Source organism: Falco naumanni, chromosome 7 (genome assembly GCF_017639655.2).
Source record: "Falco naumanni isolate bFalNau1 chromosome 7, bFalNau1.pat, whole genome shotgun sequence".
NCBI classification, from domain to species: domain Eukaryota; kingdom Metazoa; phylum Chordata; class Aves; order Falconiformes; family Falconidae; genus Falco; species Falco naumanni.
Genome location: NC_054060.1, coordinates 10,221,733 through 10,237,736, shown reverse-complemented (window position 1 = coordinate 10,237,736; position 16,004 = coordinate 10,221,733). Strand labels below are relative to the sequence as shown.

The 16,004-nt window shown below is 43.9% G+C and overlaps 1 protein-coding gene across 1 annotated transcript in view; it reads left to right on the top strand.

The window, feature by feature from the left end:
• The window catches only part of SLCO3A1 (solute carrier organic anion transporter family member 3A1), a 144,672-nt gene extending 129,041 nt beyond the window's left edge, over window positions 1–15,631 (top strand). The window contains exons 7-10 of the mRNA XM_040601820.1: window positions 491–629; window positions 4,969–5,144; window positions 8,302–8,366; window positions 12,735–15,631. Coding sequence (XP_040457754.1) covers window positions 491–629; window positions 4,969–5,144; window positions 8,302–8,366; window positions 12,735–13,114 — 760 coding nt within the window. The 3' untranslated portion in view covers window positions 13,115–15,631. The remainder of the gene's footprint in view (window positions 1–490; window positions 630–4,968; window positions 5,145–8,301; window positions 8,367–12,734) is intronic.
• Window positions 15,632–16,004: the final 373 nt, after the last annotated feature.

Genomic DNA, 16,004 nt, shown 5'->3' with positions numbered 1-16,004 from the left:
CCATTTTAACGGGAGAAATGAGGCACACGGTGCCCTGTAGCATTCACAGGACTTGGAAAGAGTTATTCTGTATTTTTTTTTCTGGTGTATTTTCTTTTCTGATGCTCCTTGGTATGCAGTAGTGACTCTTTAGAAGACGACAACTTCAAACTCTCAGCTCCTCACAGTTACTGTTCTAAAAAAGTGCAAAGCAATCTCCACAGCATCTCTTTGGGTTTCCTTGGAGCTTCTCATTGGGGTAACAAGGCAGCCCAAGCCTTGCATTAGATTCTCTGTTGCAGAGGGACAGTGGCCATCACATTTCTGACCCCATGCAGAAGTTGTAGCCTGGATTTCTTGAAGCTGGGACCCAGATAGCCTGCCCATGGCTTTTTGTAATTTGTTTGCCTTAACTACCTGCCTTCAAAGCTATTTTTGTGTGGGAACAATTGCAAACGCTGGCTGATACTATCACACTGCCCATTAATTTCTCTTTCTGTTTCTCTTACAGCTCAACTCCAACCTCATCTCTGGACCCATACTCCCCCTGCAATAACAACTGTGAATGCCAAACTGATTCCTTCACTCCAGTCTGTGGGGCAGATGGGGTCACATACTTATCTGCCTGTTTTGCTGGCTGCAGCAGCACGGTGAGTGGGCTTTCCTCGGGACCTCTCACCTGTGAGCATGAGTGAGTGAGGTTAGTGCGTATTGGCTGGAGTAGCTCATTTACAGCGAGCAGTGGTTACAGCCTCAAAAACTAACTTCATACCTCAGATGGGCCTGAGCCACTGTCAGTTTTCACTCTGTTGTGTAAATGCCACCTGAGTGCAGCAGCAATCTGCCACAGTCACTCACAGAGTGGGATGGAATTTCCCATCCTCATCCTCCTCCTCTGGTCTTTCCTCTCAGCACAGAAGCAAGGAACACGACAGGAGATCTGCATGGTTGTCCACCGGCAGAACCCAGATATTCTGTGAGAATTTGCTAGCCCAGGCTGTGGGACCAGTTTCTCATTTCTCCTGCAGCTCCTCATCTCCCTGCTTCTCCACCTGCCCATGTTTGCCCTGCCTAATCCTTTTATTGTTTTTCCTCTTGCTCTTTTCCTGAATCTAGTTCCTAGGCACATGCAACCAGATACTGAGTTTATTCACCCTTGTTTAAGCTTGCTTTCCCCTCCTCTTGCTTCTCTCTCTTTCCCTGCTTTGCTCTGAGGCAGCAGTAAGAGCAGTTGTCAAGGGAGCAGAGACTCCATCCCAAAGACATGCTGCGTTTTTTCCTTCAGAAAACTCTTAAAGGCCAAACCATTTATGTGTTAAGATGATACGGGGAAATTTTAGCAATATCTTAAAAGCCTGCTTTTCCACTTTTGCTGCTGAAATGGTAGTGTCTTCTGGGTTACCCTGAAAATGAGTGCCTGCCGCTCCATGGGTGGGAACTGGTGGGGTCCCAGCAGTCCTTGCTGCCTGCCTGGGGCTGTGCTAGGCATGGTCATAGCTGTCACACTGCCTGTGTGGAGCCCGTGGGAGGCCACGGTGACTGTGGCTACAGGAACATCAGTGCTCACCACATGCAGTTATCCTTCCGTCGCTTCATCCTTCCTTTTTAAGGAGACATCAAACCTCCCTTCGTGCCTTAAAGAGACAAGCCGCCTGCAAGTACCAGTGAGTGGAGGTGCAAGTTTGCTGCTGGCAAGAGCAACCTCACAGCCCAGTTGACCTGGGAGCTCGTCCTTCTTAAACCTCTTCCCTCCTCTATTCCCACTCCAGCCTTGGAGATGTAGGTACCCCTTTGAAATACCACAGTTTCGAGGTGCTTTCAGCAACCCCACAAGTGTGTGGCACATGCAAAGATGTTACATCCTGCCCTCTTCCTCCTCCTCCCAACAAGAGAGAAGTCAACACCTGGGCAGCAACATGATCATTTTAACAAGAAGCCAGCTTGTACAGGGCACACAGAATAGTGTCTCACCAGTTCGCTGAGCCCTTAGCAAGAATAGAGCCAGTGTGGTCCATGGCTGGAGTGTGGGAACAGCTTCTTTGCTGTGCTGTGCAGGGCAAAGCTTTGGCTCCTCTGGAAGGAGCACAGTAATGAAAATTCAGTGCTTCCCCTTCCAGTCTGCCGCTGCCTAACCTCCTGCTCTGCAAGAGCAAACCTTTGAGCAAAAACCTCACTCTCCCTCATCCTCACTCTTACTCTTTCTTATTTTGCCTTCTTGTCATCATCTTGGGTTTTTTTCCATTGCTTTGTTTTGTACTGTTTTTTTGCAGTAACATCTTGGACACAAATTAGTGAAGCAATAGCATCCTCTGGAAAGGGCATTATCAGGAATTATGGACCAGTTTGGCCATGCAATGGCCCTGAGGCAAAGCCAAATTGCCAAACCAGGTTTTAAACCCATAATCCAGGTAATGACCTGTCTAGAGGGTCTTGTGAATGTTATATGCTCGTGATGAGCCAAGGGTTGCTTTTACTGGGACATAAAATTCTCTGAATGCTTTATTTAACTTTACTGCGTTGGACATCTCTGACTGCCTCTCTCCGCTCTTCCTCTGTGAACAACTTCTCAAAGCAACTTGTAGCTCAGTTAGTATTTTCTTTTTCATTTCTTCTCTCTTACTGAGCTGATTGCAGAGGTGCATCTGTCCAAAAAGCCCTAGGAGCATTGGTGCTGATAGGCAGAGCTCAGGCACCATCAGGAATTTCTCTTTCAAGCCATTCCTGAGAGTGACCCTTGCGTATGAAGCCTTTGATTGTGCATCTTGTTTGTTTGATGCCATTGCTTCACACACCCTTTTGGCTGGAGACGCCTGAATGCCTGGAATTACCATGCTGGCATCTCACAGCTTTGCACTGAAGTGCCAGCTTGTCCCTTCCCTGTCAGAGCCAGGGTTTAAAAAAAATGAGTAATTAAAAACATGGGTAATTTGCATAGGTAATCATCCCAAACTCAGGAGGCTGTTAAAGGTGGAAACTCTGCATCTGTGCAGCTTCACAAGCACACAGAAGATCTGGGTGTGCAGGCTGCTGGGCCCTCGAACACTGTGATAATGTGTGGTTGAATGAGGTGGGATTGCAGACAAGGGAATCTACAGCAATTTGGCAAGGGTAGCAAAAAGTTGCCCCTCCTACAGGACAAAGGTAAAACTCCATCTTTGATGTTTCCTTTTTTGATGTCTGAGAGTTGTATAGTGCATCAGTAATAAAAGATCAAAGATCTCCCAGATAAGGATGAGATGCAGCACTAAGCAAGCAGATGTTGGTACAAACTACTCACACTGCTTTGGGCTAGCACCTTGATGCGCAATGGTCAGAAAAGCAGATTGAGGGGCAAATTTTCAGGCAGTGAAGGTAGAGACCTGCCTCGTGGTTTGTGAAAATCACACCAATGGCAGGAGAATCTGCCTCACCATTGCCAAAAGCAGGTACTTTCTGTCCATTGATAAGAACCCATGGGAAATAAGTGGGCAGTTCTGTGTGTTTGCCATGATAGAAATTTTGTCCCAGGGTATTTCTGTGCAGGCATGTACTTTCCTGGATTTAGATGGGTTTTAATCCACGGGGCTGTGTCCAAGCTGGTTGTTAGCAGTGCACTGCAGTGAGAGCTAGGAACTACAAATTCCTGTTGTCTCTGTGCAAACATGACAACAGTGCTGCAGTGGTGCTAATTGTCACCATACCGAAGCCTTCAGGTGGCAGCTTCTAACTCACAGCACAGGAATTTGTTATGTTAATTATTACTTGCCAGCCAGAAAGGCACCTGTATGTCTAATCCAGCTTTCCTCGAGTTCTGCACTGCGGTCTCTCTTGCCCTCTGTGCGCTTATTTGGAAGAAAATCATTTGACTTCTATGCGGAAGAAAGAGATTGGTGTCAGAAAGGCTGGAGTTGTATCCCCACAGATCCTTATCTTTGGAGGCAGTGAACCAGAAAGTGTGCTTTTGTATGGTCCTAAGGGGACCCAGCAGAAAAGCAAAGGAATTTCCGCTTGAACATGGTAGAGGGGAAGAGGAGGAGATTTAGCTGTTTTTCAATATGTTTTATTTTATGGTGTTACTCCTCTTACAAACATGTGATCTGCAAACCCAGCGGGCTGATGAAGACAAGCCATGAATCATTTATGATCATTTCTGTATTCGTTAAGGGATTTCCTGGTAGTATTGTGTGCCTTAATTGCACTGACTTCCCCCACTCAGAAATTCGGGAGGGTGAGCTGGAAAATAAGAAAAAAAAAAAATCCCTAAATCTGTGGCTGGCAAAAAAAGCTTCTTTTCACATCCTGCCCTTGCTGGAGAGATCACAGGAAAATGCAGTCATTTTTCCCTCCTTCTGATCACGTATTGATAAAGTTTATCTCAACTGACTTAGCTTTTAGCTCAACAGAAATCCCACTGAACCAGATGTCATTCATTAGCCCTGTAGTGTACTTGAGTCCAGTAGTGTCAGTGCCATCAAACTGTGATAGTTCAACTCTTGGTGAGCTGCAGCACCCAGCGTGGGTGGCTCCTTCCCGGGATTCAGGGTGCTGGAAGCAGGCGTTGAACCTGCAGCCAAGACCAGTGCTGCAGATTTACCTGCTTTTAATGTACTTCAGTTTAATTGCAACAGCCAAGAGGACGGAGGTAAATAAGAAAGTAATTACAACCATAATTTGGGGATCTTCTTGTCGCAGGGACACAGATCATTTCTTTATTCTCCTCCAAAGGGGTATAACTTGGTAATAATTTTGTTGCAGTGACGTTTATGGGAGAGACTTGAAAGGAGCAGAAGAAAAGAAACAAGCCAAGGGACAGCTTTCCCTTGCTGGTAGCATGCATCAGAGCTGACGAACCTGTGAAATTCTTTCCAAACCCCCCTCAAATAAGCACTTAGGATTCACTTAATTGACCATTAGAGGATTCAGAGTTGCTGTTGGCAAGCTCTTGTACCAGAGGGCGGGTGGTGGGGGCTGCGGCTCTCCCTTCTCCTGAACCCCTGTGCTCCTCTGCAGAACCTCAGTGGCTGTTCGTGCCTCACCTCGGTCCCTGCTGAAAATGCCACCGTCGTTCCCGGCAAATGCCCCAGTCCCGGCTGCGAAGAGGCCTTCTTGACATTCCTCTGCGTGATGTGTGTTTGCAGCATGATCGGGGCCATGGCGCAGACACCGTCAGTCATCATACTCATCAGGTAGGACCACTGCCAGGAGGAATCCATAAGTGTAAGGGGCTGCTCTTGGGGTGGGAGCAGGGCTGGAGGGACCGTGGGGTACTGCTGGGAGCTGCAGGGAGCCGGGGGTCCTGCACAGCTCCTGGGCTCTGCCTTTTGGGGCTGCACTGACTGTCCCCAGGTCCATGACTTCGGACTGAACCTCCGCTTAAGCCATCAGCCAATCCTTTGACTAAGCACTGCATGGTGGAGACACCTTGAAAGAGCTGCCTGTATTTTCAAAAGATTTTTAACCTCCTCAGCAAATGAGGAACTATGGGCACGGGCTTTCTCATATGTTGCTGCCTTTACATGCAGGCAGGAGTTGGGGATGTGAAAGCCCGAGCAGTCCTGGCTGAATTTCAGCCACGTTGTTTCAAGTGTTAATTAAATCATTTTCTCTCTAAGCCACTGTTTAGCTTGGTGGCGCCTGGTTCGTCCATGGCATGACACCACTGAATTCAGTGCCTGCAGTGCTGACTTGCTAGAGAGAAACGGGAATTGCTTGAGTACAGCTTTGGTAAAATGGGAGTGAGGAGGGACTGGGCTTGCAAGCCAAGGAGGTCCCTGCAGGAGTGCTGCCAAGAAAGGTGGCAGGCTTGTTCTTACCAAGGCTGGGGTTAGTATGGGAAGGGAAATACAGACATACAAGTTCTAGTCCCGGTAGTAAGCATGTGAAAACTGCATCAGGAAAGGGGCAGAATTGCAACCCCATGTTCTCAGCATGTAACAGCTTAATAAGATAGCTTTAGAGGTGGCTTGGAGATAACAGAAATCATGGAAAAATGAAAGGCTGCGGCAAAGACTAGCTTTGGTCAATATCCCCCTGGCTAGAGTTTAACTTCTGGCACCCTGGAGCAAGTCCAAGAACAGAAGGAACTCAAAAGTCTGAAGGACATCTCTGAGTTGAACCAATCTGAATAGGTGGGCAAAGGTAACTTTCTCAAATAACTGACCTTGTGTTATTTCCAGACACTGGGAACACTTCACCTGATGATATACATGTATTTCTAAGCCCACGTTTATCTAGTATTACTTATCTGTCCCGACTGTCACTTACTGAGAATAATAACCAGAGGCATAAATAGCAGATCCATTCTGCTGCTTGGAAAATTCCAATAAAATTCAATCAATAAGGTCTGTATTAGAAACACAGTCTTGAGTGGATCTTGGACAGAACAGCTCTGTGAGGGCATATCTCCCTGCAGGAGATGAAATGAGATATTCCACCTACTAGTTCATTTCTCTCTTTGCATCTACAGTAGCTAAAGGGAAATCAAATTTCTCATGATAAATATTGTGGCAAAAGTAATTTGAAGTTTGAAGAGTTCTTTGTTCAAGGGAGCTGCCAGCACCTGTAGGATCCTGCATGGAGACATCTTAGTGTCGACTTGAAATGAGATAAGCCAGTCGCCAACCAGGAAGAAGAATAGAAGGGAATAAGAAAAGTAAAGGGAATATTAAAAATATTCAGCTCACAGCTGTAGGAAATAAACAATTCACACATCCAAATTAGTAACTCCTCTCCCCTTAAAATCACTGATAGCTACTAAAATGCACAGGAGAGAGCTTTTCACCATATACCGCTTCGTGCTGTCTTGCAACTGCCATCTTGGATTGCTTGAAGAAAATTTTGGCTTATGACTTGTCCCTGATGTCCGTGGCAGTGACAAGTAGCATCAGCAGCTCCTGTGTGTGGTTAATTTAAAATGAACTTCAGTGTCTACAAATTAGATGTCTTGTCTAGGCAATCGTTTATTCACTGCTGTAGTCAGTGAGAAAAGGAGTTGTCATCAGGTGGCAACTTTTACTCCGCCTTAAGTACGGGAATTAACTTTGTACTTAAATTCAAAAAGTGGATGGAAGGACACCACCACCAAGGAAAAACCCACTATAAATATTTCATGTGATAACCTATTTTTTTCCATAAAATAAACTTTAATACTCAGTTTCCTTCATTTCCCACCCAACTGTAGAACCGTATTTGAGCCAAGTTGTTAACCACTGGGACATTTTTCCAAGGGTAGATACTTCCTGGCATAAAGGCTTTATATTGAGCCTGGGAGTCTGCCTGAAAACTCTGCTGAAATTCATCCAGAGGTCACAGGCTTCATAAAAGAGTCATGGTATAGCGTTACGTGGGCTGTGTAATGTTTGAGATGAGGGCAGGTGATCAGAACAGTCTTAACTTAAAATCTGTTGCCATTTCTGGCTGTTGTATAGGTGTTGTGTGATGCCCCTCCAGTGTATTTATACAGAGGACCACCACTGCCACCATGGATGCCACCAGCAGTGCTGCCTGCAGACCTCTGTAAGGAGTTAATGGAAGAGGCAGCTTAGGCCTTTAAAGTTCCCTTGTGTGATGAATCTATTCATAGGGGGATCACTGTCCCGCTTCCCCAGCCTTTATATACTGTGGGAAATAAAATGCTATTATAAGACTTAAGACCAAATTAATGGCTTCTGACATTCCAAAGGCTTTGCAGAGCCTACCCCAGGAGGATGACTTTAGCCAGTAGCATCCTTGAGTGAAGCATATTAGAATGCAATGAATTACTTTTTAAAGCACCTTTGAAGGATAACACTAATGTGATAGAGTGGGTTGTGTTTGTAGCAAAAGGCAGTGCAACCATTGTCTGCCAGGCATAAAAAAAAATTGCAAGCTAAACTCATGCCCATGAAAACTAGTCTTCTTGACGCTTCCTTTTGGAGGCTTGATTTAACAGGCTGACTGAACCTTTTGGTCCATCATCCTTCCGTCTCTTGTTCCCAGTAGTCTGGGAAGTTGCAGAACAAAAAGTTTTCTCTCCCTCCAATTCTCATCATCTGGAGCCTTGAAAGCATGATGGGGAGCTTGTAAATGGTGATTTACTGGGATGGGAATTTCATTTTTCCCCATCCTATGACAAGATTAGCTGCTGTTATTAATGACTTAGCTAAATTCCTGAACCTGTCACCAATGCAATTACTTTTGGGGCTGTAGGCAGTTCAGACGAAGGGAGAAGAAAAACCCCGTTAATGACTTTTTGAAGAGGTGGTGGTGGCATCCTGGCTTACAGCACAGAATGGCCACGGGGTGTGTTAATCAAAGCAGAACAAGAAGAAACAATTTCACTTTCTTCCTCCCTCCTCCCTACAGAACCGTGAGCCCTGAACTCAAGTCTTACGCTTTGGGGGTGCTTTTCCTGCTTCTCCGTTTGCTAGGTAGGTACAAAAATTTCCTGTCCTTTCTCTCGCATTGTTTCCTCCCCCACAGAAAACGTGCAGAAGTTGATTTCTACTCCATGCGGTGCTGTGTTTGTCATGAGTGAGGTCTGACACAACAGGGTCCAAGCTCTCTCTATGAAGGATATCACATTAAGGCTTCTGAAGGCACTTTTCCTGCCATTTGAATTGTGCTAATGGAAGAAAATGTGGTCTTGCATGAGAATTGACCATTTCTGCCATGGTCCCATGCAGCCAGTTACTCTTCTATAGCTGTTATTAACATGTCAGCAGCTTGCAAAATTACTGCTGTATTCCGCATTGCTGAAGTAGAGGAATATGTATTTTTATCCTTTTTTGAGGGACAGGACCTGTGTTACATGGTGTATTTGCCCCTTCCTTTGGGTCTCTCAGAAGGAAGAACAGTAAAATGAGACAGACTGAGTCCTTGTACCCTTCAGTGGGTTAATATGCCATTAAAATGCATACGGCTGTTCCTCCGGACCAGTATGTGCTTCTCATACTGGTATTTATTAAAAGGAACACGCTAGGCTTTAGTCTGTTTAGCTGCTTCTTGGTTCTGGGTGGAGGGTTTTTTCCCTGTTGAAGAGAGAACTCCTATATTTCAGCTCGTTAATCTCAATAGTTCAGGGCAAAATCCTCAGATCCATCATTGTGTGGGTCCATCTCATCCACAGGGTTTCTGCATGTTGTGGGGATGGAACTTTTTTTTTTTTTCCAGCAAGGCATGGGCAGTACCTTCCCTGCTTGCCCCCCCAATCTCAAAGGAGTGAGCTGGAGCATCAAGTGCCATCTCTTAGGCTACAGCAAGACACTAGGAAGTATGGGACCAGAAGTACAATACCATACGTTGCTTTGAATAAGTGACCTCATTTATTTACTTGTTTCTTCTAACACCTTACTCCCCATTAGCTGAAAGGGAAATGGTGGTCCCAGACCAGTTTGCGATAAAGCCAATTAGATTTTCATTGCTTTTGGTGAAGCAGCTGCAGTCGTACAGAGAGCTCCATCAAGTAACCTTATCGAGAGCTCAGCTAACTCGAAGGGAAGCCTGGGCTGCCTTGGGTCAGCTCTGGTTCAAGCCTTGCAAAGGCAGCATTTTCTTTAGCTGTTGCTGCTGCTCTCAGGTTTTGGCCAGTCTTCAGCTCTCGCTGGCTGAATATGGAGTGTCAAGAGGTGAGTGTGTGAAGAGGGTGGCTGTGGGCTATTGTTTCCAAAGGAAAAAGTGTTTAAGAGGGGGAAGATTTTCTCTCTTTTTTTGCTTTCAAAAAAGAGAAGCCCCCTGAGATAGCAGCGTGCTGAATTCCTCTAAAACCAGTCTCAGACATGTATGCTTAAGTTGAATAGATCTTTTTCTTCCAATAAAGAAGCCAAAGTAAGAATTCAAACTCAAATCTTTATATGTTGCTCTGCCACTAAGGAATTCCCATGAAGTAAGACAATGCATCCTGAAGCATATCAGCAACGTAGCTGGAACCCACAGAAAATGAAGCGAAAGGTGCTTTTCAATATGAACAAGGGTATCCAAATCTTGCCCTTAACAACCTGAGGTTTGAGAATAGCTTTACTGATTTATTTTAAAAGCTGTTCAGTTCACCTTTAAGCTTTGACTTAAGAAGACAGTGATAATAGCTGCTTCTTGAACCAAAGGAGAGTATTAAATATAGGAGGTATGAGACCCCGAGGTGCAATCGTAGCTAATAGATTTCAGTAAGACAGAAGCAGCTTTTTTATACAACCCTACAGTTTCAGCAGTGAAATATATATATAGCAGAAGATTTTGCAACACTTTGCAGTAAGAGGTAAAACATGATTGAATCTCTTTAATATTCACTGTAATAACATGAAACATGACTGAATCCCAGTATCCTCTGGATGTATTATTCCGTAGGAATTCTGCTGTGAGAGGGCAGTGTAACAGTGTCTTTGTATAAAAACATTACTACAGTTTCTCAGAGAAGAGATTAAAGCAATGCCATTGGAACCAAAGATTTGGAGTGGAAGTGTCAGGGCTGGCAAAGAGTTTTAGACTTGTAAGATCCTGAGTGCATCCTTTCTGGATGGTGTTCACCGTGCATCCTAGCAAAGCCTTCACTCACTGAGGCACTTGCTTTTGTTTTTCCTACAAGCCCATTTTTTTACCTCTCTTCTTCCAACATGAAAAAAACCAACAGTGTTTCTCTCTCAGAAGGACTTCCCAATCTGTGGTGCAACCAGTTAACTCCCTTGTCCCAGAGGGTCTAGACACCAAGTTGCTCCTATGAGTCTTTTGTCCTCTCCTCTGGTAAAAATTACTTGAAATACTCTTTAAGGTTTCCACATCCGTGCCTGCATTCATATAGGTAAAGCTTTGGCGTTCAATGAAAACAAGTCCTTCCTCAAGTCTTATGAGGGGCAATTTCCAGGCCAAATTATCTTGAAATACTGGAAAGCCAGCTAAAGCCAGCAGATGGGGATGACAGCCCTCCGAAGTTCAGCCTGTAGACCTTCAAAGCTTTGTCTCAGGATCTCTCGGCATGTTAATCAGTAGGAGCTCACACCTCAAAATTATGATCCAAATGCAGAAAGCGTGCCCCTCCTGCCTCCTTGCTCACCGCCACACCTGGATGTTACCCGCTTAGGTGGCATCCAGCGCCAGTGCAGCATTGAAGCACACAACCTGCTTTCAGCAGCACAGTCTCTTTGCTTGTTTCTGGCAGGAGCCCAGCTGAATTTTTAAATTCTAGGTTAAGTGTGTAGTTGTCCACATGTTTCAACAAAAAAGCATCTTTAACTTAGAAGCAGAACCAGCCCAGTATGGAATTACCAGTCATTGAAATGCCGAACAGAGGGCTGGCGCTGACATTTTCCCAGAACCAGGTTTTTAGATGTGATGGCTAGAGCTAGTGTTTCTAGCAAAAAGATTGTCTTGACTTTATATCATCTGTTTTTCGTTTACTACATTTGTGCTATTAATGGCTGGTTAAAATGAATACCAAAAGCCCATATAGCCTTTCTTAACTCCTGCATTTATTAACATGTAAGGAAGATCAAACAAAATCTGCAGGCTCTAGTCATCAACAAAATAAAATAAAGAGATCTCGGTTACCACAGGAAACAGTAAAGACAACCAAGTTATTTGTAGTCTTAGGATACATGTCATGGATGTCACTATTTTGCTCATGACAAGCTGAAGGAAGGTATTTTTTTTAAGCCTGGAAATCCAGGTTAATGATGAAACTGTATCCAAGATTAAACACTTTTCTGTCTAGAAACTGCAGTCCTTGTGTCTGTCTACATGTGCATTTATAGAGTCTCAGGCATTACAGCACCTGTGGATGCAGTGATACTGTCGAGGGTATGTTGTGCCTGTTTGTTGTTGGATTTCAGTAGATGCAGTGCTCTCCTTTGCTTGCTGTCTTAACCCACAGCAGTGGTTTAACCCATCAGGATTTTTCCAGGGTTTATCTGCTTCCAGTGTCCCCCTGTAAATATAGAAGAAGGAAGAGAGATGGTTTACGTTATGTAGAACATCCACGTTTTCTTCTGGCTGCTGCATGCTTGGTGCACGTGTGCTGGCTGGGGAGTACGAAGTTGCAATGTGGATGTCCAAACCACTGCTGGGGCAGCGTGAAGCAGGGGCCTCGACAAAGTCCCTGTAGGAAGGGGAAAGTAGAAAAGCAAAGCGTTGCCTTTAGTTAAATGAGGTTGGAGTGATCACTCTGCTTTAAGATTGCAGCTCTGCTGCAAACTGTGATTGAGAAACACTCATCAGTAGTTAGCTGCGTTGGGAGAATCCTGCTGTGATATTTCATTTAACAGCACACAGAAATTTTCCCTTCTTTTCAGGTTTAATCTTTGGCGTCTATTACAGGCCATTATTTCTTTTCCTTAGACTCAGAGAAAACCTTCACCTGTGTCAGGGAAAAGTCCAAAAGTAGATCTCAGTGCCCCAGCTGATTTCAGGCTCTGAACTGGAGTGCTATGGCATCCTTCAGGTGAGCACCCCAGAGTGCAGAATTACCAGGATCTAAACAGAATGCAGCAAGGCTGTCCTCCTCTTTCATTTACCCCTCCACTCAGTCTCATTAGGCAAATGAGAAGCTTAATAAAAGCCACTTAAACTTGAGTAAAATCCTTCCTGCATGTTGATATCAGCAGGAATCTCTTCCATAGACACTGAGTCCAAGCTAAAAACTTATCCACAGACTTTGTTTAGGTTGATTTAGAACTTAGAAAATTAGAATCACAGGCTGCAGCTGGGACCATTAACCTTGATAAAGTATCCTCTCCATTCACTGCAATCACATCCTCTCTCTTTTATCATAAGGATCATAAAAGCATGATTTGTCTCTCTTATTTTGACAGGTTTTATCCCACCTCCGCTGATCTTTGGGGCTGGAATTGACTCCACATGCCTGTTTTGGAGCACGTTCTGTGGCGAGCAAGGAGCCTGCGCGCTGTACGACAACGTGGTCTATAGATACCTGTATGTTAGTATTGCTATAGCCCTGAAGTCATTTGCATTCATCTTATATACAACCACCTGGCAGTGCTTGAGGAAAAACTATAAAAGATATATCAAGAACCACGAAGGTGGTCTCAGCACTAGTGAGTTTTTTGCCTCTACTCTCACCCTAGACAATCTGGGGCGGGACTCGGTGCCCCAAAATCAATCACATAGGACAAAATTTATCTATAACCTTGAAGATCATGAGTGGTGTGAAAATATGGAGTCTGTTTTATAGTGACTGTGGAGGGGTGAACTATATTAATAATACAAGGGTCCTTTTTAATAAAAACAAGAAGAGCACGAATGAAGAAACACAACTGCAAAACAACAATGGCAACGCAGGAAACTTTTGTCTTTTTCTCAAAGTCAGACCCAGCCAGGATTCTTGAGAACAGCATCTTTTAATGGGATCGTTTGTGACATCCTGCGGGGTGATGGAGCCGCTGTGGCTGGGTACCAGCCCCTTTGATGACAGTACGAGCTTCCAAGAAGGGCATCTGCAAAGGTTCATCGGAAAGTTTGGCAAATGGACAGGCTTGGGCATAAGGCATAGAAAAAGCAAGGTGATAACAGCAGTGCCGGAACAGGTGTTTGTGGTTGCAAACAGGGTCCCAGGGATACATGGAGCCCTGCAGTGTGGGCTGAAGGATTAGCCGGTCTGGGTGCTATTCAAGCCCGCTGCACTCTGTGATGGCAAAGAGGGAGCGGTGCTGGAGTTGTTCCACCATCACACTGTCACCAGCCACGAGTCCACGATAAATACCTTGAAAGCTGCTGGAAACCTTCCAGGTGGCGAGCAGTGCTGTCAGAGGTATCCAAGTCCTTCCAGCTGAGGCTTATTCGCAGATTGCAGCTTTGTGGTTGTCTGTGAATAGCTGTGCTCAGATCTCTCAAACCCAGTAAAGTTCAAGACATTTGCTCACACTTGCCAAACGTGCTGTCATTTTTAAAGAGGGATGAATTCCAAGTACTTGTCTGTGTAATCCTCTAATAAGATTTTTTTAAAAAAATTATTTTCAAATCTATGTTAACCCTTAAATCGCTGACAGTTTTCCATAGGGAGGATTTATTTATGCTAGTTTGGGGAAGGATCCTCTTTAATTCACCCAAACATAATGTGACTCAAGGGGTTTGTTTAATCCTCTGCATTTTTTATCCATACGCCTTCATTCTAATATGCTACCAAGCCAATGAAGACACATAATATGTTTCTAAAAAAGAGAACGAATGCACTGTGTCTCTATAAAAACAATTGTCAGTTGGAGAATTATAGATAATATGATTTACATAATATAGTTTTTTCATATTCTGTGTGACTCAGTGAATACATATATATATGGAGAGGCTGTTTACATTCTCTCCAGTTTTTAAAGATATATACATATATATATATAATTTGCAATCTAGAAATTGTGGCGGATGTTTTCTTTAAAGTGTGTGTGTGTGTGTGTGTGTGTACGTGTACAAGATGAAAGGAATACTGACCTTAATCCTGCAGCCCTCACAACTGTTACTGTTTTTTCACCTGAGAAATTCCACTGACTTCAGTGGAAGCCATGTGAGGAAGGCAGAATAATCTCCCCTCCTGGAGGCCACCTTTTTGCCCTTAGGTGTGCAAATAGTGTTCCTATGGAAGGCTGGGTTATGGGAGCAGAGGCTGGCCAGCATCTGAAATTTTCATTGAGATCCTCAAGAGGCACCCATGCAGGAGGAGATTTGGCTTTGCTTTTGCAGTGCAGTCTTGTCTAAATCTGCAAAAATCATGGGTAAGCTTTCATCTGATTTCAAGAAGCATGGGGTCAGGCTTATTTTGCATGCATATTTTTCTTTTCCAAAACATTCCTGCTGGGAAGCAATACAAATTGGTTGTGTTTGATGAGTTTTCCCCAGGAACCAGACCCATTTCCAATGGACGAAATGTCAGAAGGGTTTTAAGGGTTAGCATTGTAATCAAAAAGCTCCTTTTTTTGTTTGTATTTTGAAGCTGTTGTGAACTTGCAGATGTTTAGAGAAGTAACCTGGCATGTTGAACCGAATGCTGGACATCACTTCCATGCAGCTGGTGGAGAGGCTGATCTTCCCTAAGTCCTTGTCCATTGCTGGCAGTGGACACCCCAGAGCTGGCACAATTACACAGGGTTGATAACTTGCCACTCATGTTCAACACCTTTTAAGCAGACTTTTCTCTTACCTAGGCATTGAAACATGGCTGTGGGGTATCAAACTGCTTCCACTTGACTGACTTTACATGTGTGTTTAATTTATGCACAGCATTTTATGTTTGGCAACAATAAGGGGGGGGAAAAAAGGAGGGGGTGTATCAAATAAACTCCACTGTGCCAAATACTTGACAAATATTGTAACTGCAGATATTTGATTCTTGGGTTTCAGCCATGTTAAGAATCACTTGATTAATGGAGTTGAAGGGGAAAAAAAAGTTATCAAGCGATGCAGTGCCATTGTTATGTTGGGTGGTAAATGATGCTTTTTAGACCATTAGATTGGTTTAGTATATCCTGTCTGCTAAAACAGAGATACTGCATCCATAAAACAATGAATTTAAAAAAGGCACAGGGTGCATAACAGTCTCATAAAATATGTATAATTGTCAAGTATAAGCCTTTGAAATCATTCTGTACAGTTCTCTTCATTCTGCAAATTTATTACTTAGTTAGCTCATAATGTTATACTATACACACACATTCAGACTTGAACACAAATGTCACAGAATAGAACCTTTCTAAAAGCCTGATTGCTTGAAATTCTATAGCGTCTTTCACAATTTCATTTTTTTCCCCTCTGAAAGTCCAAGGTGAAGGAGAATAGCATGCTGACATGATGCAAAACAAATTCCCAGTGTTCAAGAGCTGTGGTTTGTCAGTACAGTCAAAAGTCCCCCTTGACCGGAGTTACAGAAACAGGATTCCAGGGCACTTAATGTTTTCTCTTTTTTTTTTTTTTTCATTTAATGTTGTCTCTTAGGTATGGGAGATGCAGTTGAATGGGATTACTTACATTATTTTTAAGCTGTAGTTTAAATTCCTGCATGATGGAGGTTTTATTTCTTTTGATAATGTGACTTCTGAAGAGCTCTCTCCCCATCCCAGTCTTTTTTTTTTCTTTTT